The sequence below is a fragment of the Medicago sativa genome, chromosome 7 (genome assembly GCF_051527215.1).
Source record: "Medicago sativa cultivar Bolivia chromosome 7, Bolivia_mono, whole genome shotgun sequence".
Taxonomy (NCBI): domain Eukaryota; kingdom Viridiplantae; phylum Streptophyta; class Magnoliopsida; order Fabales; family Fabaceae; genus Medicago; species Medicago sativa.
In genome coordinates this window covers 62,671,854-62,696,029 of record NC_140755.1, presented here as the reverse complement: position 1 = coordinate 62,696,029, position 24,176 = coordinate 62,671,854, and the positions used below count along the sequence as shown (strand labels likewise).

Sequence of the window (24,176 nt, the reverse complement as noted above, 5' to 3'; positions counted from 1 at the left end):
AAGTGACATGAATTTTATAAAAACTTTAACAACATAATTTATAATTTATTTATTTTTGACAAATTTTATGTAATTGAATATAATGAATGCAATTTGCATTTACTTTCTCTTTGGAAAAGATAATTTTTTGAAATAACATAATTAAATATGATTTGTCTCGACAAATATTTTCAAAATATTAAATTTTTATAATTTTTTACTTTAGATAATTAAAAATATTAACAGTCAAAATTGTGCATTGGCATATGTGAAGTGGTTGACTTGGACATGTATTTTGAAACGGATGGAGTATTTCCTAATTTTTATTTTTGTTCAAGTATTCTTATAATAAATATCAAAAGAATATTATATATATATATATATATATATATATATATATATATTATTTATTTGGAGAATGCTAATAAGTGCATTTGGGAAATTGGTTAAAGCACTAAAAATAGTAACTTTGCAACAAAAAGTTGTGTAATTATTGCTAAGACAAAACTAAAAACTTGCATTTCCTTGTACGAAAAAAAAACTTGCATTTTCAAGACATAATTTCTATTAATAGATTCCTTAACCAATGCACTTGGGACACCGGTTAACAAAACCTATTTATTTAAAGGGTCTTGCTAACTTGTGTTGTACCCTAAGGGTATAAGATAAGAAGCTAATTATAAAAATTTAATTTTGAAAATTTTGTATTCATAATCTTAAAAGTTTAAAAACTTATCTTTTCAATGCAACATTTATTTTTCAATTCTATTTTTAAATCTTTATCTTAAGTGCATAAGTTAGCATTTTCATTATTTAAATAGGAAATTCTTTCAAAAAGAATAATTATTTAAATAGGAAATGAAATAAATGCTTAGTCAAAAATTTTTGTTGAAAGATGCTTTTGGTCAAACTTTTTTAAATACTTTTAAATACACCGATTCACGAAATTCATAATAGGTGAAAAGCAAACACAAAAAGAAAATATTAATATGAAATAAATGTAATAAAAGAATGATTTCATAATAGGTGAAAAGCAAACACAAAAAGAAAATATTAATATGAAATAAATGTAATAAAAGAATGATTTTACAATAAAACGAAACAAGTCTTAAATGCACCGATACAACAAAACACTCAACTGCAATTTCTCTCATTAAAAAAAACTACAATTTCTCTCTGGTGTTCTATACATCATTTCAGTACAAAATTATTATTATTTTTCTCTCACAATGACTTCTTTTTTACTTTTATGCGTAGTCGTCGTTGCTCTGATGAATTTCCAGCCACCACCAATGACGCGTCGTCGTCGCCGTCAATCCAATATGTCACTGTTGCCAGAAGTTATCCTCCCTGACGAGGTTATCACTGAAATACTATCGTGGCTTCCAGTCAAATCGCTTATGAAGATGAAGTGCGTCAGTAAGTCATGGAAAAATCTTATCTCTCATCCTCCATTCATAAAAATGCACCTTAGTCGATCTGCACGAAACCCATACTTCTCATCAGTAGTCCTTACACAGGGTTATCATCAGCATTATAGTTTCGTACACTTTCCTGTTAGTCGTTTACTGGAAAACCATTGGATCAGACATCCTAAGGATCCTTACTTCCGATTGAGTGATAAGGATTGTAGCGTGGTTCTTGGTTCCTGCAATGGATTGATCTGCTTGCTCGGTTATTCTATCAACGAGAGTACTAACAATAAGAAAGCGTGGTTCCGTTTCTGGAACCCCGCTACCAGACAAATATCTAATGTTCTAGGATCTGATGTCTATTATCATAACATGAGTTATTTCAGATTGACTGCATTTGTGTTTGGTTATGATAGTTCAACTGAGACTTATAAGGTGGTGTCCTTAAGTTCAACTGGCAGCCAAGTGAGGGTCTTTAATTTGGGTGATAATGTTTGGAGAAGAATTCAAAGATTTCCATTGGGTGATATTCCAGTGGTTCATAAATCCAATTTGTGTGATGGCGTATATTTGGATAGCACTGTTAATTGGTTGGCCACTCGTATCGATTATAATGGTGTTATGATATTTTTGATTATATCTCTTGATCTAGCTACAGAGACATACAAACAAATGCTTCTCCCTTCTGACGAGGGGTCACGTAAATGGGGAAATGTTTGTGTGTTGATGAACTCCCTGTGTGTTTATCATGATTTAAAAGAAACTGATTTTGTTATATGGAAATTGATGGAATTTGGAAATGAAAATTCTTGGACCCAATTCCTTAAAATCAGGTACCAGGATGTTCAATTGTATCATGAAATTGGTCATAGCGCGGTTTTCAAAATAAGACCATTGCATCTATCTGAGAATGGTGATACTTTGGTGTTGGCAAACAACCAATTGCAAAATAACCGAGCAGTTCTCTACAACCGAAGAACTAACAAATCGAGGAAAACTAGAATGTACAATAACATATCTTGGTTATCCATCCACAATTATGTCGAAAGCTTGGTTTTAATCTGTTGAAAGTAAGTTTTTCTTCACTTAATTGATATACTTGTATGAATTTATGCATGAATATGTTTAATGAACCGACTTATCCTATTGCCATGTTTAAAACCCAATCATCTATGTATAGTTTAAGCATATAATGCATTTGCAATTCAATGTTGATGTTATTTCATGTTTAAATTTATGTGAATTCATGAAATTCGTTTCAATTGTGTGATTATTTCTTTTACTTCAAAAGATTTTCATACATATGAAGAATCTTTTAATTGATCCTATTCAACTTTCAATTGTGTGATTATCTATGTATATTTTTAGAATATAATGTTTTTTCAAATCGATACATATTGAATATTCTTGGTAAATTTACACCAATTCAAATACACTATTTTGGAAGGGAGGATTGTTTATTTCTATAGATGGTAATGATATAATATTGTGGTTGAATATAGTTTTTAATTGCATGAAACCCTTGAGTCACTTGTGCTACATACTTGCATTATTATATCTTAGTAGAAGCTAATTTCTTCAACTTTTTTCAAAGAAGGGATATGACTGCACTCTGAGAATTATTTCTTCACTTTTCTTGTGTCTTTGTACTTTTCATGTAGTTTGTTGTTTCACTTCATTGCCTAGCTTTGAGAAAATTCAATATGGTAGGATGAAAGAGGCTTATTGTAACGAAATTCTCTTCAGCTATTTAGGGGTTTTGTGGAAACATTTGTAGCAACTTATTGCTTAATAATTTTGATGTTTTTTCATTTCTACTCTTGTTTGTGTAATTTGAGTCTTTTTTCTTTTTTTTTTTTGCAGGACCATATAAGTATGTATGATATGAATATTGTTGACCTCATTTGTTTAACATGTAATGATCAGTTTTAGAGTTTCTATAAACCTGTCTAGACTCTAATGAATGTTTGGTGTCTGACTGTTTTATACATTTTGGTTCCACACTTAATCAATTGTAGTGCAATTTTTTTTTGTCTGCAGGTGTGGTCCGACTCTTCGTCAAGTTTCTGTTTTTATTACAAGCTGATCAATCTTTTGGTTTTGGTTACTCTGTCTCATTTGATTTAAATCGAAGGTGTATTGTTATGTGAAATAAGATGGACGTGATTTTATTATTCAAGATATAAGGTGTATTCCTGGTGTGTAATACTACTTGGCTTAGTGCAACATTTGGTTCTTTCTTGGGGTGTTGTTTTATATTTTGGCTAATGACAACTTTGTAGTAGCAGGTGTATGCTTCTAAGACTTATTGGTACCTTTGTCTTATGTCCAAACTTTTAAGCAAATGATTGGGTTCGACCGCTATTAATAAATCTTTTTTATCGGAAAAAAATTGAGCCTTGTTAACATTTAAAAATTAAATGCTACATTTTATTATTAATTATAGCTGCAAATAATTGTTGTAGTTAATACTAAGCTAATTAACGACATGGTTGTTCCAAAACATCGTTTCTCATCTCAAAATGATTATGGACGTTTTAATAAATTTATATTTTATATTTTGTATATCTTTGAAGTGAAACATGCCCTCGCATAGTAATATATCTAGGTCCAAAAAAAAATTAAAAATCTTGATAGTTCCATTTTGGTTGAAAGAAATCAATCTGATCCATTTTGTTGTACTTGAGGTTTACAACGTGTAGTATGTTTCATATGTTGGAAACATATGCCTCTAATTATGTATCTTCCCTAATAGATGCCTTTTAAATCTATGGCCTTTCAAGTATCAATCTTTTAAATCAATGGCCTTTCAAGTATCTGTCATATAAGAAAATTGCAAGTCACCCTCGTCAACTCTATAAAAGAAAATGCAAATCTTTAGTAAAAATAAAGGAACATACACCGGATGTGATGGAATATTGATTTTACCTGCATATAAGAAATAAGTGGTTGCCCATGCTTCACATTTGTCAAAAACTGATCTTTCACTAATAGAGAATTAATTTAATGGTCAAAGATGACTCTTATGGCCTTATCTTAGCAATCAACAAGTATATATCAGTTTTTAAACATTTTAGAGGCAATCTGAATGCTGGACAATATCCTTGTGAGTTCTTTTAACATCGTTAGTATTTTGCTTGCGTGCAACTTTGTTTTCCACTTGAATGAATGTTGGGATGTTTTGTTTTTACCATTTAGGGCTAATTTCATATGTTGGTGTGGTGTCCAATTGAGTTAGTGTTGATAAGGTTAATAACAATGACCACAGTGGTAACAATGAATGCACTTCGTCCCGAGCATAACGCTTTATTGGATAAAATGCTAGCAAAGAAAATATTTATCCCGGCCAACAACAGCTCTCACACACAACTCATTGTGAGGATACCCCTTTTGTGCATAAAAATGAAAGATTGTCGGATAACAACAACTCTCTTGAGGTGAAAGATCTACCACTAAAGGAACCTCACATGATTCAGCCACCTGCTCATATTGAAGTAACTACATCTAATTCATGCACTCCTATTAATAAAAAATCGAGCTTATCTGGATCTTAAAGTTACGAGTGGTTCCAACATCATTGTGCCAATAATGTCAAAAAATCCTCAAAACCAAAATCTCACCCTTTAGCTCTATCTCTGGTTAATTTAACGCGGGTAGCAATAATGTCGTTTAAGGATCGACAAGCCATGGTGCGTTCACTTAAGAGGCACTCTTTTTTTTGATCAAGCAGCAAAATGAAATTAAACAATCAGGAGAGGCCTGAACCACATACAAACAAAGTTCAAAGTAACAAAACTAAAAGAAAACAAGTCCAGCTCTAGCAGCTAGAGCGAACCACAGACAAAACGAGTCAGGACATAACAAGCCTAGTGAAGGGCAATCCGAGTTTGTCCCTGTCAAAGAGAGACTGCAGGAAGGATGGAGTAGTATGCCACCACTGGGAAGAAAGAGGAGCCAGACCCATACCATTTTTAGCCAAAGCGTCGGCAACCATGTTACCTTCTCTGGGTGTGTGGGTGCATTTGAAACTGATCTGTCTAACAAAATTCATGCAATTGAGCCATCTGTTATACATTTTCCAAGGAACACCTTCATTTTTGCAGCAGGCTTTAACCACAGTTAGAGAATCACTCTCTACCCAAATATTAGGGAGATGCATATCCCTGGCCTTCTCAATAGCCAGCATAAAAGCACAAAATTCTGTATCTATAGCAGTAGCATAACCAACATTTTGGTTCATGGCGCCAAGACACTCAGCAGAACTGTCTCTAAAAATCAGACCAACAGACCCATGGGAAGGTGAACCCACAGCCGAACCATCAACGTTAATTTTGATACAACCCACAGGAGGGGGAATCCAGGTTATCTCGGCTGCAGGAGTGATTCTACTGGCTCGAAGAGGGATGCCAAACAATTGAGATATTTTAAAATCCTGCATGGCCGATGCACCTTTAACAAGCGCTAACTCATAACTAAGCCTGACTTCAGCTATAACAATATTAATGAGAGAGCTAGTAAGGCTATGTTTATCATCGAAGCATCTATTATTCCTTTCTCTCCATATGCACCAGATCATGTGGATAATGGCAGAGAGCATGACCTGATTTACCATTCTGCTGCTATTACCACTTCTGTTCAATAACAAAGCAGAGCAGCTGGAGATATCTAATACCTGCCCAGAACTAGAACTGAGTCAATGCCAAAGCTTAAGGGTCTCTGGACATTGAAAGAATAAGTGGTTAGAGGACTCAGCGTTCATGTGACAGAAGTGACAAATAGAGACAATGATGCATCTCCTTTTACGCAAGTTATCATCAGTGGGAAGCTTATTATGGAGCAGCCTCCATACAACAAATGATCTAGTAGGAGGGATGAAGCTGTTCCATATCAAATTGGCCCAAGGAGGCTTCAGGCTGTGACCAGTTATAAAATTGAACGCGTGTTTGTTAGTCATCCATCCATCAATCATTCCAATTTAGCCTATCATCCGTACAGACCTGAGGCAAAGTAATGCGTTGAATCTGCTCCACAAGGCCCGGTTTCTAACAGAGAAATAAGCTGGAATGCTCCAGGTGTTGTCCACAATGTAATCAGAGACATACATATCTAAGTCTGTGTGCAGATAAGCAGGAATATCAAGGATTTCCACTATGGGTTTGTCAAGCCACATATCCGTCCAGAAGTGAATGTTTCTCCCATTGCCAATGGTCCAAGTGGAATGTTGATATAGAGTCATAACATGAGGTTTCATGCCCTGCCAAACAGAAGAACTAAAATGATAGCTCACCGGTTTTCCCTTCCTTAAGTATCTGGCTCGGCATAACTGCGCCCACTGTTCATTGGATGTGAGAAGCTTCCAGCTAAGATGCAGAAGAGATGCTTTGTTCACTTAAGAGGCACTCAAAAAAGAAAAGGTTAGCTAAAAAAAAACCCTTCTTCAGACACTCATTCTTTTGTTAAAGGATATTTTTTTGGATTTTTGAAACTCGGTATTGGATACCAAGGGGTATTGGAAAACTTGGTTAATTATTCATGATAAAAAAGAAGGGAGCCGCAAAGAGCATTGAAAATCGGGATGTGGTGTGTGTGGGGAGTAAGTTGTTATTATGAAGATTATTACTTATGATGTCAAAAAAAATGAGCAACATAAGCATGGTTGAGGCAAAGCTACCACCAGGGTTCAAATTTCATCCTAAAGATGAAGAGCTTGTGTGTGATTGCTTGATGAAGAAGGTGACACATAGTGATTCCTTTCTCATGATTGATGTTGTCATTAACAAGTGTGAGACATGGGATATTCCTAGTTAGTATTAATTGCTTAAAGACCAATTTATTATAAACCTCAAACTTAAAGGCCTTGTATGTGACCAAAATAACTTAAAGAACCAATCTGTTATAAACCTCAACTTAAAGGACTCGTTGTGTAGTTTAACCTAGAATAAATTAGAAGAGATATATTTTAAATCTGAAATGAGAAAGGAAAATAATATAATGAAAAGAAAAAAAGTTCAAAAGTTGGGGAGAGAGAATGATAGAGTAAGAATAATGAATCAAAAAAGAGAAAGAAATGATAAAGAAAAAAAAAATTAAAATTGGTCAAAAAAGAATAAAAAGGAAAACTATTTGGTCAAAAAAGAATAAAAAGGAAAAATATTGAAATGGATAATTTGCCTTATAAGAAATTGATTTGGTGATAAGAACGTCTTAAATTTGTATCCAAAAAAAATGTCTTTAAATTTTTTGTCAAAAAGAATAAAAGATACGTCTTAAATTTTTTGTATTATGTCTTAAAAATTACTAAAACCCCTAATTCATTCGCACACATCTTTCAATTTTGTAGCCAGCCACCGCCCTGAACTGATGAATATCAATCCACCCAACTCACGCCTGTCGACCTTGATCCAATCCATCGTCGTTCCTCCCCGACAAGCTCATCCCTTAAATCCAATCATGGCTTCCTGTCAAATCTCTGATGCTGATGAAGTCAGTAAGTCATACTTGGAACACTATAATCTTCGATCCTAAATTCGTCATAATGCACCTCCATCGATCTGCACAAAACCCTTACTTCAGGTACCGTGGTGTGCCGCACAATGATTAAAATTACAATTTCTTACACTTCCCCGTTAGTCGTGTACTGCAAAACCATTGGATCACAGTTCCTAAGGATCCTTACTACCATTTGAATGACAAGGATTGTGAGGAAATTGTTGGTTCGTGTAATGAATTGGTTTTCTTAAATGGTTTTTCTTATGAAGAGACTTTTCATTATAAAAATATTTGGTTATGTTTTTGGAACCCGCTCCCAGAAAAATATCTGAGAAATTAGGGTATAACTATAAGTCTTATGTGATATATTGTAAGTTTGTTTTTGTTTATGATAATTCAACCGACGTTTATAAGGTTCTAGAATAAGTCCCAGTGGTGATAGGAATCCTCATACGAAAACCACAGTGAGAGTCTTTAGTTTGGCGGATAATGTTTGGAGAACTATTCCAAGTTTTGTGGTAATTCCTCTTGAAGTGTGCAATCTGACGGGGTGTGATGGTGTACAATTGAATTGTACTGTTAATTGGTTGGCCAATAAGAGTGAACGGTGGAATGACACTAGTGGCGAATTTGTGATTCTTTTATTTGCTATTGGTAGAGAGAAATGCACACAACTTCTGCCCCATCAAGGTTGTGATGATGATGGAGCAGCATCAAGTATTTGTGTATTGAAAGACTCCTTGTATTTGTATCATGATTTCAAGAAGTCCGATTTGGTTATATGGAAGATTACAGAATTTGGAAATGAAAATTCTTGGACTCAATTCCACAAAGTTAGTTATCACAATATTCACACGAATTATGAATATGCTGGTAGCCGACTTTTAATAATAAAACCATTGCATCTTTCTGAGAATGGTGAAACAATGTAATTGGCAGAAATCGGTCAAGACCGAGCGATTCTTTATAACCTGAGAACAAACAAAGCAAAGGAAACTACGTTTAACTAAAAGATTTGTCGGTTCTTGTTTTATCTTGGTTTTCGGGTGTCAAACATTGATTACGTTTGAACCTTTTAAACCGGTGATATCTTATTTTTTCTTGGGAAGGGAAAAAGTAAGCAAAACCCTTGAGAATCGAGGTCCGGGAGTTGTTTTCGCTACGGGAAGGTGTTAGGCACCCATAACGACTATAGTATCCTATAGGAACCATCTTTAATTTCTACGCGCGCGCTCTATTTTTAAATGCTATTTTGAAATGTTATTTACACCTAAAGTTTGCTAAATGAAGAATTGGAGGGAGAAGAATGTTTTTGGATTTCTATTTTAGTTGAATTGAAGGAATTTTGTTCCTTGCCTACGTACCCGTTTAAGGGATCAAATCCACCGTAGTTCTCTTCCAAAAAATGTTTTTTGTTTTTGTTGGTTGATTTTAAGTTTGAAAAAATGAATTTTGAAGAATGGAGATTGAGAGGCCTTAAAGGCATGAGAATTTAAGAAAAGGTGAGGTTTGATTAGTCATTTTGCAAAAGAAGTCAAAGTTTGATTATTTTTCATTGAAATTTGATTAAGAAAATAAAAGGGAAATTCAATGGGGTTTTGACCCCAAGGTTTATTATGAAAAATGTTTGAGTGAAGTTTATTCAAGTTTTTTTTTGGGAAAATGATTTTTCTAAGTATAAAGCCTAAACATACATCTAAACATACAATCCTAAACATACATCTAAACATGCATATTCTAGCTATATACTATAGTGATGTGTGTGCATGTGTCGGTGCTTGTGTCGGTGTACATTATTAGAGTCCATTGTCCTTTACATCATACCCTAGATACATTCTATGGCCTCTTTGCCAAGAAATTAAAAGTGGCATAAAAGTAAAATATTACAAGAACTCCTAATTATTACATTCTAATTTTTGGTACAAATTAAATTGCAAGAAGATAAAGGAGAACATGAGATGAGAATATGGAATGCTCATGGTGTATGCAACAAGTGAACAAATGGTTAGTAATAATAGGCATGTGATAGTATAAAAGATTGACAAAGAAATAAGGCATGATAACATGATAAAATGGCAAGGAAAGATGACAAAATACATCTAACAAGATACCAAAATTCCAAGCAAACAAAAGACCCATAACCCTCACATTGTAACATTTTTTCAAAGAGTTTTGGGGTCAGCCCTAATGTGAGAGTTACAAGAAAATTATAAGCTAAGGAATCATGATATGAAACTAGGTCTATTTTTGCACCAATTCACATATTAAAATGACAAATAACTTGCTAACTAAGCAATCAATTATCACCCATTCAAAACAGCACCAAACACTACATATTATGCAACAAATAACACCCTAAGATCACCCATCAAGTACCAATTATCATGAACCAAGATATTGGAATTAAAACGTGCAAAAAGCTTCACAAAATATGACCAAAACACAGCACCAATCACACACAAATTCACATGTATTCCCCCATCAATTTCCAGCACTCAAAATTCACAAGAAACAATCCTAAATCAATCGACATCATTGCAATAAAGCTCACCTAAATTTTTACAAGTTTTTGATCAAGGTTTTTCAACAAGATTTGAAAGAAATGCAATAAAAAGGGACAACATATTTTTCACATATTTTCCTAATATTTATCATGCAAGAAACATCAAGAAACAAACAAAAACCATCAAGAGAATCAATGGGAATTTTTTTGGAATTTTATCATGGCAAATTCATACGCGGGGGGTGAAAATAGCAAAAAAAATAGCAAAACACGCAGGAAGGGGGGGGGGCGCATAGCAATCAGGCATGACAATTGGTTACTGGGCCTTAAGAGGCCACTGGAGTGGGTTGCTCCATGGGTCATGGGTTATGGATCATGGGTTCTTTCTTCTTCAAAGTTAAAAACACGTATTATTTCTTCTTCACAACTGTTCCTTCCTTTCTTCCTCACGTATACTCCTCCTCCTTCAACAGTTCCTAGCTTCGTCTTCCCCAACCCATCTCCGGCGGCGGTTGGCCGGCCAGGGGTGGCGGCGCCGCCGCCTGAACTCCTTCTTTCTCTTTTCATGTTAAAACTTCCTCTAATTCTCTCTTCTCTCAATCGCTCCAACACGCAGCCATGAACAATTACACCGAAAGCATACAAACACATATCCACAGCTTAAATTCGACGCAAGGAAAAGGGAATGATGGATTAACGCAAGAGCCAGCAACAACACAGATCGAATCAAAGGATGAAGCGGTGATACCTTAGGATTCAATCGGAGAAAATAGAAAGGAATACTCTCTAATCTTCTTCAAAGTCAGCTTCTGTATCTGCCTTTATTCTTGCTTCCTTTCGAATTAGATTCTGGATCGCCCTTCCCTCTATGACTCAGGTTCGTTCTCCCTCCTCTGTTTGCGTTCTTCGCCGTTTGGCCGTTACCGGAAATTGTTGTTGTTCGTAGCTTGGAGCTTCGGTTCTATCTCCCTCCACTTTCGAATCAATTGCGTTTTGCTTCAGACTTGTAAGATGAGATTTGGATCCTGCTTCTATGGATTTGAATCTGAATTTTAGTAACGTGGTGCAACCGAAACTGAATTTTGCGTGTGGATTGGTTTGAAGATTGGTGATGATGATTGTAAAAGGAGGTTGATGATGATGGATATTGATGGAGTGGTGATGAAGGTCTTGAAAATTGGTGGTGGAATGGTGGTTTACGGTGGTGGAGTGGTGGTGGAATGTGTTGGTTGCGGTGGTGGAATGGTGGTGGAATGAGTTGGTATGGTGGAGAGGAAAGAAAAAGAGAGAGAAAGTTGGCTAGAGGTGAGGTTAGGAGGTTGTTAGGGTGGTTGTTATGGTGGAGGGAAGGTTGTTATGGTGGAGGAGTGGTGGAGGAAATGTTGGTTATGGTGGTGAAAAGAAAAGGCCACGTGAGGAAGAAAAGGGAAAGAAGAGAAAAAAGATTTTTGTGATTTTTTGGATTTTTGTGAAATAATGATTGAATGTGAAATTTTGACTAAGGGTTTGACTTATATAGGTGATGAAAGGGATGCTTGGACCAATGAGGAAATGCCACATGGACTTGACTTGTAACAAACTTTTGTGGACCAATAACATTTGGACACGTGGCACCTGGACTCTAACAAACTAAAAAAGGGATTAAAATGCAAATAATAAAAGTGCAAGGACTAAAATGAAAATTAAAACTAAAATCGAATTGAAAAAGTAAACTGACAATTAACGTAAAGCGAGACGATTAAAAACAACAAAGCGGATTAAAATGAAACAGAAATATGTGAAATGACCAAAACGCCCCTAGGGACTAAAACGACTAAAAATGACTCAGATGCAAATTAAAAATGGGTTTTTAACAGGGAATTAAAGCAAGAATTCATACAAGCAAAATAAAAGACTCAGAGACAATTTTTTAAAATTTAAACAGGGTTTTAACACATGAAAAGACTAAAATGCCCCTAGGGGCAAAACTGACTCAAAATGACTTCAAATGCAAATTTTAAAATGGATTTTGACATAGAATGAAACAAAGACTTATTCAAACTCCTTTAAAGGATTTCAAACGAAATTTTGACAGATTGAGAGACATTTGACATAGGAAATGACTAAAATACCCTTGCATGTAAATTTTGCAAATAACATTGAAATAAAATGCAGAGAAAGATGCAATTAATCAGAGACATATCAAATGACTTATAATGCAAGAAAAGAAGAATTGAACAAGTATTTTTAGGTCCAAAATTAGGGTATAACAGTTCTCAATGAAAGATTATGTCAAAAGCTTGGTTTCAACATTTTGAAAGTAAGTTATTCTTCTGTGGTATACTCTGTTGAATTTATATTAATTTATGTACTTGGTTTTAATTGTGTGATTATTTTCTTTACTTTATAACTTTGTCATAGTTATGCCGAATCACCCAACGTATCTTGAATCACTTGACTTATCATATTACCATATTTGCAACTCAGTTATCTATGTTTATTTTTAGCATATAATGCTTTTGCTGATCAATATATATATTGAATATTCTTCTTAGTATGATTACACGAATTTAAGTGCATGCGTGATGATTTTGGAAGTGAGAGTTATTACTTTATATCTTACAAATAATTGATGGCTTAATTGCACTTCCACACCTATCTTTTGCTAATTTCGCAATTTTGCACCTCTCTTTTTTTTTTTAGCGATTTTGCACCCCATCTTTTTGCCCCCTTTCTGATTTTGCACCCCATCTTTGTGTTCAATTGCACTTTTGCCCCCTATCTTTTTGCTAATGGTGCGATTTTGCCCCCCCCCCCTTATTTTTTTTGAGCGATTTTGCACCCCATCTTTTGCCTCTTTTCCCATCCTTTAAAGATGATTTTGAACAAAACACAATTGGTAAAAGATGGGGTGCAAAATTGCTTAAAAAAAAGGGGTGCAAAATCGCACAATTAGCAAAAGATAGGGGGGAAGTGCAATTAAGCCATAACTGTTTACTGCTATTGAATTTAACGTTTATTAAGACATCTGTTGCGGTATAGATGTTGGTGTTATAATAATTACACTTCGCCTAATAATTTCATTTATTAAAATAAAATGTAAAGTAGGAGTTTTACAACTCTTCCCCACTTAAAGGATTTTCGCTCTCTAAAATTACCTGAAGGAAATACTCTGGATAGGATCCCTTCATTTTATTCTCTAGCTCCCACGTTAGACTACCTCCAGTCGATCCTCCCCACATCACCTTGACTAGAGTGATCTCCTTGCCCCTCAAGCTCTTCACCTCTCAACCTTCGATCCTTATTGGTAAAGCCTCGTAAGTCAGATTCTCTCTCACTTGCACATCATACATGTGGATCACATGAGACGGATCAAGAACATATTTCCGAAGTTGTGACACGTGGAACACACTATGAAGGTTTGAAAGTTGTGGCGGTAAGGCCACCTGATAGGCTACTTCTCCAACTCTCTTGGTAATCTGGTAGGGACCAATGAATCGAGGCGTAAGTTTCTTCGACTACAATGCGCGACCAATACCCGTTGTCGGAGTGCCTTCAAAAATACATGTTCTCCCTCTTGTAATTGTAATGGCTTCCTATGCTTGTCATGATAACTTTTCTGTCTACTTTGAGACGCTTTCATCTTCTCTTGATTTATTTTAGTCTTTTTAGTGGTCTGTTGTACAATCTTTGGTCCCAGTACAGCACTTTCTCCCGTCTCATACCACAAAACAGGGTTCAACACATCCTTCCAGATAGGGCTTCGAAAGGCGCCATTCTAATGCTAGAATGGTGCTAAATTAGCATATTATTGAACCATAGAATAATAAACTTCATCGTGTAGATTTTCAAAACACCAATCCAGCCAATAAAGTTGTGACTATGAGGAAGTCGACAACTATCAACAAGAATAATTATTACTCCATGAATACAATTCACATTGCATGTATAGTATTAATATTGTACACACAGTTTATTTCATATCCCTACTTGCCTTGATTACTCAGCACATGGCATTTATGTTTTGAGAAAAACAATGCAAGGTCACCCAAAGATTCTAGCTTGACATAACTCATCGTTGAGAAGTCTATCCTGTAGACATCCAATAACTTGTTCTGTTTAAAGAAAACCACAAGAAGCATCACATCACAACTAAGTAACACAGGCAAAATGGATGGTCCATTGGGCGAATTTTTCAGTTCCAGAAATTTCAAACTTGTAGAGTTCAAACTAAGTACACATATTTCAACCTTGCCAGTGACAACATAAATAGTATCATGCAAAACAACAAAGTCCCAAACAATCCATGTGTTTCCGCCTTTGGAATAAGTAACCCAACTAGAATATCGAGACTGATAAACATGCTAACTACTTGAGTTTAATCAATAAGCCTCTATGACAAATTCATTTGAACCTTTGACAAAAGTAAGTAATACTCGAGAATCGTAATGAAACAAATAATCTTCAATAGATGAGGTATCAATGATCATTTGTTTTCTTATAAATGGATTTATTAATTGTAGTTTATTGGCACCTTTCACGATGAGATATCCACTACACGAACTCAGATAGGATAATCCCAAAAAATAAACCATCTTAGCGTGGTTAGCTCGTTTTTCAGGTATGCTATAAAAAGAACAAAATTTCTTTGCAAATGAAGTTGTTTGAATAAGTAGTGGTGATTGTGATACCATGAAACTTCTCCAAATAAAAATTTGAACTCTCCTCTACTCCTTGCAAACACCAGAAAATTGAAATTGATTGTCAAAATCTATTTTTACCTCAACACCGAATGTTGGCTGAAGTCAACACTTTTTGCTTCTTTACCTGAAACAATAATAATGCTAGGTTATTCCCGATGTCAAAGAGTGCATATGGTTTTACACATTTATTTAATAATATCATTGAAATTCGTGAGATAAGGAAATATTTGCAAACATAACAATAATCCAAGAAAGATCTTTTCTTAAAGAGAAGACAACCGCTTAACCACAATGAAAAACAATGGTGTTTATGGAGCTTCTTATTGTTTGTCACAATTGTGCCATATCTCGAAAACAAGATATGTTCTTAATACCATAACTCGAAAACTAGATTTTGGTGATCTATTTCAATTTTCTGGTGTTTGCAAGGAGTGGTGGAGAGTTCAAAAAATTTATTGGAGAAATTTCACGGTATCACAATCACCACTACTTGTTTAAACAACTTCATATGCAAAGATATTTGGTTCTTTTTATAGCATACCTGACAAATGAGCTTAATGCGCTAAGATGAGTTATTTTTGGGGATTATCCTATCTGAGTTTGTCTAGTGGAAATCTCATCATGAAAGGTGCCAATAAACTGCAATTAGTGAATCTATTTATAATTAGAAAATAAATGATCATTGACACCTCAGCTATTGAAGATTATTTGTTTCGTTACTATTCTCAAGTATTACTTACTTTTGTGAAAGATTCAAATTAATTTGTCATAGAGGATTATTGCATAAGGTCAAATAGTTTCCATGTTTATCAGTCTCGATATTATACTTGGGTTACTTATTCCAAAAGCAAAAATCCATATGGATTATTCTGGACTTTGTTGTTTTGCATAATACTATTTATGTTCTCACTGACAAAGGTTGAGATAGGTATACTTAGTGTGAACTCTACAAGTTTGAAATATATAGAACTGAAAATTCACCCAATGGACCATCCTTTTTGCCAATGTTACTTAGTTGTGATGGGAAGCTTCTTGTGGTTATCTTTAAACGGAATAAAATATTGGATGTCTACAAGATAGGCTTCTCAACGATGAGTTATTTCAAGCTAGAAACCTTGGGTGACCTTGCATTGTTTTTCTCACAACACAAATGCCATACGTTATGCAATCCAGGCAAGTGGGGATATGGAATAAATTGTGTGTACTATATTAATACTATTCATGCCGAATGGGAAGTGTATTAATGGAGTAATAATTGAATGGTGAAATGCATTGTTCCTGCTGATAGTTGTCGAATTCCCGTATATCACCACTTTATCGGCTGGAATGGTGTTTTCAAAATCAGCACGATGAAGTTGATTATTCTCTGGTTCAATAATATGCTAATTTAGCACGATGAATTGTAGTATTGTGCTAAATTAGCATATTATTGAACCATAGAATAATAAACTTCATCGTGTAGATTTTCAAAACACCAATCCAGCCCATAAAGTTGTAACTACGAGGTAGTCGACAGTTATCAACAGGAACAATGCATTTAATTATTACTCCATGAATACAATTCACGTTCTGCATGTATAGTTTTAATATTGTACACACTGTTTCTTTCATATCCCCACTTGTCTGGATTACTCAGCAAATGGTATTTATGTTGTGAGAAAAACAATGCAAGGTCACCCAAAGATTCTAGCTTGACATAACTCATCGTTGAGAAGTCTATCATGTAGACATTGAATAATTTATTCTATTTAAAGAAAACCACAAGAAGCTTCACATCACAACTAAGTAACATAGGCAAAATGGATGGTCCATTGGGCGAATTTTTTAGTTCCAAAAATTTCAAACTTGTAGAGTTCAGACTAGCTACACCTATCTCAACCTTGACAATGAGAACATAAATAGTATTATGCAAAACAACAAAGTCCCGAACAATCCACGTATTTCCTCTTTTGGAATAAGTAACCCAACTAGAATATCGAGACTGGTAAACATGCAAACTACTTGAGTTTATTCAATAAGCCTCTATGACAAATTCATTTGAACCTTTGACAAAAATAAGGAATACTCGAGAATCATAACGAAACAAATAATCTTCGATAGCTGAGGTGTCAATGATCATTTGTTTTCTTATAAATTGATTTATTAATTGTAGTGTGTGCCACCTTTCATGATGAGATATCCACTACACGAACTCAGATAGGATAATCCCTAAAAATAACCCATCTTAGCGCGGTAAGCTCGTTTTTCAGGTATCCTATAAAAAGGAAAAAATTTCTTTGCAAATGAAGGTGTTTAAACAAGTAGTGGTGATTGTGATACCATGAAACTTCTCCAATAAATTTTTTGAACTCTCCACTACTCCTTGCAAACACCAAAAAATTGAAATAGATCGTCAAAATCTAGTTTTCAAGATATGGTATCAAGAACATTACCCAAAAGTTGGCTGAAGTCAACAACACTTTTCGCTTCTTTACCTGAAACAATAATAATGCTAGGTTATTCCCGATGTCAAAGAGTGCATATGTTTTTACTCATTTATTTAATAATACCATAGAAATTCGTGAGAAAAGGAAATATTTGCAAACATTACAATATTCCAAGAAAGTTCTTTTCTTAAAGAGAAGAAAACCACTTAACCACAATGAAAAACAATGGTGTTTCTAAAGCTTCTCATTGTGTGTCACAATGGTGCCATATCTCGAAAACTAGATATGTTCTTGATACCATATCTCGAAAACTAGATTTTGGTGATCTATTTCAATTTTCTGGTGTTTACAAGGAGTGGTGGAGAGTTCAAAAAATTTGTTGGAGAAGTTTCACGGTATCACAATCACCACTATTTGTTTAAACAACTTCACATGCAAAGATATTTTGTTCTTTTTATAGTATACCTGACAAATGAGCTTACCGCGCTAAGATGATTTATTTTTCGGGATTATCTTATCTGAGTTCGTCTTGCGGATATCTCATCATGAAAGGTGCCAATAAACTACAATTAATGAATCTATTTACAAGAAAACAAATGATCATTGACACCTCAGCTATTGAAGATTTTTTGTTTCGTTACGATTCTCAAGTATTACTTACTTTTGTCAAAGATTCAAATTAGTTTGTCATAGAGGATTATTGCATAAGGTCAAATAGTTTGCATGTTTATCGGTCTCGATATTATACTTGGGTTACTTATTCCAAAAGCGAAAATCCATGGATTATTCTGGACTTTGTTGTTTTGCATAATACTATTTATGTTCTCACTGACATGGTTGAGATAGGTATACTTAGTGTGAGCTCTACAAGTTTGAAATATATAGAACTGAAAAATTCACCCAATGGACCATCCTTTTTGCCTATGTTACTTAGTTGTGATGGGAAGCTTCTTGTGGTTATCTTTAAACGGAATAAAATATTGGATGTCTACAAGATAGGCTTCTCAACGGTGAGTTATTTCAAGCTAGAAACCTTGGGTGACCTTGCATTGTTTTTCTCACAACACAAATGCCATACGCTGAGCAATCCAGGCAAGTGGGGATGTGGAAGAAACTGTAGTAAATATTTTACAACAGAAACTGTGTGTACTATATTAATACTATTCATGCAGAATGTGAAGTGTATTCATGGAGTAATAATTGAATGATGAAATGCATTGTTCCTGCTGATAGTTGTCGACTTCCCCGTATATCACAACTTTATCGGCTGGATTGGTGTTTTCAGAATCAGCACGACGAAGTTGATTATTCTTTGGTTCAAAAATATGCTAATTTAGCACGATGCATGCAGATTGTTACTCTCTTATGTTAGGATCTTGTTCCTTCTGTTTCCTTTTTAATTTCTTATACTCTGATTAAACTGGAAAAACTTGTCATGGACTCTATAGTTTCATTTTTTTTTTCTCAAATTATGTGGCTTTAGATGACTTATGAACTCGATGAATTTTTTGTTTATCTTATATTTTCTCTAAAGTTTTAAGGCTTGAAATGGCCATATGATTATATTTCATAAGATTCGTTTGAGTGTCTTGTTTTAATATTTGAAATATATTTCTAAAAGTAATTTGAGAAGAGATGTAGTTTGGGTTTGGAAATCTAGTGGTCTACACATGTGTCGTCACAGCAATATGGGGTGGTGTTCATGTTTATAGATTCAATAGATCATGTGTCGTCACTGAAATTGTCTACTAATTAATCCTTTTCTTTCAAGGTCAAAACTTGCATTGCAATTTCACTACATCAAGGTACATCCCTTTTTCATTGTCTTAGTGTTACGCTTTTTCATTGTCTTATTCCAAATCAATGCATTGAGGCTGTCTAGTTCAGAAATACTTTTAGTTGGAAGGGTAACCAAGCCTGCAAAGCCATGAATTGATGATATAAAAAAGGAGGGAATTGAACTGAGTAGCAAAAGGTCCTGACAGAGATAATGCACCATAACAAATGATTGCATTGTAATCTGGTTTGAAGCAAATCTGGCACTAAATTATTGTTGTCCCTATTAATGTATGTTGTTTTCTTTTATTAGATAACAACATCCTAAAAGAGCTTAGTCTTGCTGATAAATTTGCTTCCAATGAACTTTTGAATTTAAGTTCTTTTCTAGTGATATACTTATTTCAATTTATATTAATTCATGTATTCCAAAACTTTGTCATAGATACGCTGAATTAATGGACTGATCCTATTCAATTTATAGTAATGTTTTTTATTTCTATACCCGATACTGATATACTGCTATTGAATATAACTTTGTGTCACTATTGAGAATAAGGCATTCGTTTTCTATTGATGTGTTCTGTTGTTTCTCGTCTAACAGGAAACCTTTTTGAATTGTAGATCTACAACCTCAACTCTGAGAAAATCCAGCATTATTGATGGTACATGTCGTGATGGTGGGATGACCTTAATATCTGTTCTAATTAAGACATTAATGACCTTGATGTTTATTTAGGGTTTCTTTGGAAACATTTTGTATTTTGTAGTAACTTATTGCATAATAACTGTGATGTTTTTCGATTATAATCCTGTTTGTGTAAAGGCAAGTGAAAATCCCCAAATCTTTATGCGTACAATTTTTGCATGACCATTTGAGTATGATATAAATATGGGGACTGCTATGGTGCAGTTGTTTTTATGACTTTTCTGGAAAAGTCGCTTATGTGGCTTAATAGGAGAGTGCCACGTGGATGTCTTTTTAAATCGGTTATTCGGAAAAACGATTTTAAAAAGCTTTTGTTTTATATAAAAAATATTTTTTAATTTCTTTTTTATTTTTATTTTCATGTTTATCCCTTAGGATTGTGTTTCCTGCTCTGATACCAGGTTTGAAGTGGGGTTTTCAGCGGAATTTTTTCGAACTTCGTTTAACATTTGTTCGATTTTAGTTAATCCTTGAAAAGGTTTTAAGAGTGTTTTAGCTCTTTGTTTTTGTATCTGAGTAAGATTTTCTAAATCTTCTATATCTCTTAATAGATCTTCAATATATTCTATATGATATATAACAAATTCTCTAGAATTGTAAAGAGTTTGTTTAAAAACAATTTTTTCATAATATAATTCTATTTCAAAGACTATGTCTTCTAGCCTTTTCTTGAAGAGTCTTAATTCTGTTATAAGATCTAGTCCAGGCATATCTTAATTGTTGTTTTTCCAGCGGAGGTTTTCTTGTTCTAGCATTTGATCAGTTTTTATTTGTTTTAACATTTTTTCGATTTTTTCTAAACCTTGAAAGGGTTCTAAAAGTCTTTTTGCTTTTTCTTGCTGAATACTTGTAAGAGTATTCGAATCTTCTATTTCTTCTAATAAATTAGAAATATAACCTACATGGTAGATTATTAAATCTTGTGAAGCAAAAAGAATTTGTTTTAATATAATTCTTGTATTTTGATAATTTATTTCAGAAATTATTTCTTCTAGTCTTTGCTTATAGAGTTGTAACTCTGTTTTTAGATTTAATCCAGGCATTTTGACTTTTTATAGTCTTTGATTAATCCTATTAACCTGTATCGATAGAGTTTTTATAGAATCATGCAGATCCTTAAGCTCTTTTTCTCTGCTTATTTCGAAATCCTTTCTAGGTGGTTCGAATGAGGATGAAGTATCATCTTCAAATATGGTTTGAGAACTTAATGATTTGCTAAAATCTTTTTGATCTTTGTTCGGTGATGTTATTCGAAGACTTTGGCTTCTAAACAACGGTTTTTCTGTTTCTTCAAACATATTCTTTTCTGCTTCTATCAGAGAAAAACTATTTCTCGTGATATCTTTAAATATTGGTGTTTCCAAAGTAATTAATGGTGTAAATAACTCATCAATATGAATTGTTTCTTTTCCTATGAATTCTATGCTATGATGTGAATTACTCAAAGCATAATTAATTCTGTAGTAAATTGTAAAAGGATGATTACCTTCTTTCATAAATGTTGAATCTTTTAGCTTATAATGAAAAACTATAGATTTATTCAAATCTATATCTTTTAGGGATAATCCCATCTGTAAATTTATATCAAATTTTATCTTTCCATATTTTAGATTACAATTTCCTTTTGCAATTACTGCTTGTTTTTTATTTCTAATTCTAGAATCTTCTAGAGCTATTTCTAGAGGTGAATCAATACCTTTCATGAAGGTACTTTTGATTAGAATTTGAATGGTTGATATATGAATATAACCAATCTTTTTTCTCTCGTTTTCAGAAAATTTTCCAAGTCTTTTATCGATTTGTTGTTTATCTATAGTTGATATAACTATTTTTCCATTAGTTGTTTCAATTGGAATTGCTTCCTCTCCTACCATTATTCCGAATTTTAGAATATTTTTTCTTGACAGAAATTCCTTAAGTTTACTAAACTTTCTTTTAAAATTTTCTTCAGCAGTTAAAGACAAATCTGCTTCTTCAATTTTATTATCTATTATGCTATCAGCATGATAACTAGATGTTCCTTCAAAATATGAAACTTCAGACATATTTTATAATAGTTTTGATAAATTCATACCTGATTTTTCTTCAGAAATATGGGTTGTTTTGCTTCAGCAATCTGATCTTCAGCAGTTTTTTCTGCTTGTATTGAGTTTATCCCAACTCAGGGCGAATTCCTCCAGAGTATTACCTCAAGAATTCTCAACTATAGTGTTTTACCACTATAGGACCACTAGTTCTTAAAACTAAGAGGCAAGCTCATATCAAACGATATAACTTATATTGCTTCAAAACATGGTGTCTACAAATGAGCTTCAAGGCTCTTATTTATAGGCATAGAGACTTACAGATAGGTACTACGTCTCCATCCTTACAGCTGGCTGCAGCTTACTATACGACAAAAGAAATAAAGAAAATACAGAAAAGTAGATTACATAATTGCCTTAGAGATAAGGCTTATCTCTAAATGGGTCCCATGCCCACTAACTTTCTACATTTTCTTCGTTATTTGGTGATATGTCACTATCATACAACGATTCTTTGTCGGCCATGTTTTTCATGTCCTTTGCGCACCACTTGCATTGGTGTCCTTTGTATTTTTGAAAGTGTCGGCAGCACTCCTGTTGAATTGGGTCGGGTAGATGGCCCAAGTCTCCTTCAAGCCCACTAAAGTTTTTCTTCAAACTTTAGGATTTGCTGAAGATGCTCTTCTTTTGCTTGTTTCCTTGAATCACTATAGACTAGAAAACTTCCTTTTGCAGTAATTACCCTGAAGTTTGGTAATTTTACTCCAAATCTGATGAGAGCATCATAGAATTTTTCCATTTGATGCAGAAAACATTCTGGTCTTGGATCTACATCTCTTCCATCATTTGTTGGATATGAATGATTTGAAATGCCAATCTTGATTAAGTGTCTGGCTTTAATAACTTCATCGTCTTCAAACCATGGATAAGTTGAAGTAAAAGATAAAAAGAACTCTTTACCTTTTGCGAAGCTATTGTTGAACTTATAAGCGATTTCGCCTATATCTTTTGGAAGAAGTTCTAGTTCATGAATTTTTCTTCCTGCATCTTCTTGAAGATACATTGTTTTAATCATTCCACAATCATAGAATGATCTGACTAATTCTTTTCCTACGCCTGGGACTGTTACAGCTTTTACTTCTATCCCGTTGTTGCTAGGATAAAAACATTCTGTTTTTAACTCTTCTGAGTAGTTGGTTAACCATCTCCAGTTTTTGTAGTAGTCTCCAATGGTGACTTCTTTAACAAATTTGCTTTCTCCATAGATAATTCTATCTACAGATATTTTCTTCTTAGTCTCCATTTTTGATGGCTGGACTATATTGTTTGCTGTTGCAACTTCCTTGTAAACAGCGTTGTAGGCTGTTTTTGCTTCTTCAAGGGTCTCATACCCTTTGTATCTGACATTTTTGCCGTTTGTATGTAACTTTGTGGTTTCCCAGTTTTGGTAGATACCTTTCATAGGTCCATCAAAAATTACATAAGCTTTCTTTTTGCCTCCAAGTTGACTGTCAATCTTTTGGCTTGTTTGTTGATCAATGGGTTCTTTTTCTTTTCCATTTTTTCTTTCATCTTCTTCGACTTTATCAGCCCAAGATGTTTTTGGTAAATCTGCAAGGACAGTTGTTGGGGATTTCCATCCTTTTGGTTCTATTGACTCAATTGGGATGTTTGACTCTTTTGGAGCTGAGTATTTTACATAGTAGTTGAACTTTCCAGAATCTTGACCAAGCAGATCCCAGTTTTCACTATTTTTAGATTCTGAAACTGTTGATGTTTCTTTTTTACAAAGTTTTTCAAGGTTTTGAATTGTTAATATCATCTCCCCCTCTTCAGAAAGAAGAGTTTCTAGACGATTTTTTGCAGAGGCAATTTGCTCCTGTTTTTGTCTGAGAGAATTCTGTAGCGTCTTTATAGCTGCTTCCATTCTCTTGTCAGTGCATCTGCAAAGCAATTCTTTTCAGATTTTATATATTCAATATATGGGTGAAACGGTTGAAGTTTCATCTGCCATCTTACAAGTCTTCCATATTTATAATTGACACGAAGGTCATATTTCCAAAACCCAGTTACATATTTGGAATCTGTTCTTAATAAAAATCTGGTTGGAATTAATTCCATTTGCCATTTTGTTAAAACTTTAACACAACTCAATGTTTCTAATTCATGAATTGGA

General features: G+C 33.9%; 1 protein-coding gene and 4 pseudogenes across 1 annotated transcript; 3 read left to right on the top strand and 2 right to left on the bottom strand.

Moving 5' to 3' along the window:
* The first annotated feature begins 1,271 nt into the window (after positions 1 to 1,271).
* On the top strand, positions 1,272 to 2,459 carry LOC146907496 (F-box/kelch-repeat protein At3g23880-like). The gene has a single exon (XM_085729114.1). It carries the CDS (start codon positions 1,272 to 1,274, stop codon positions 2,457 to 2,459), a length of 1,188 nt encoding a protein of 395 aa, XP_085585240.1.
* A 5,292-nt stretch (positions 2,460 to 7,751) lies between these two features.
* On the top strand, positions 7,752 to 8,950 carry LOC146907495 (F-box/kelch-repeat protein At3g23880-like; annotated as a pseudogene).
* A 5,220-nt stretch (positions 8,951 to 14,170) lies between these two features.
* Positions 14,171 to 15,250, bottom strand: LOC146907494 (uncharacterized; annotated as a pseudogene).
* Positions 15,251 to 16,602: 1,352 nt separating this feature from the next.
* LOC146907493 (uncharacterized) lies at positions 16,603 to 17,600 on the bottom strand (annotated as a pseudogene).
* Positions 17,601 to 17,706: 106 nt separating this feature from the next.
* Positions 17,707 to 18,863, top strand: LOC146907492 (uncharacterized; annotated as a pseudogene).
* The last annotated feature ends 5,313 nt before the right edge of the window (positions 18,864 to 24,176 follow it).

Excerpts from the sequence above, each read along its gene's own strand:
- LOC146907496 (XM_085729114.1), top strand. The coding sequence starts at position 1,272 with ATGACGCGTCGTCGTCGCCGTCAATCCAATATGTCACTGTTGCCAGAA.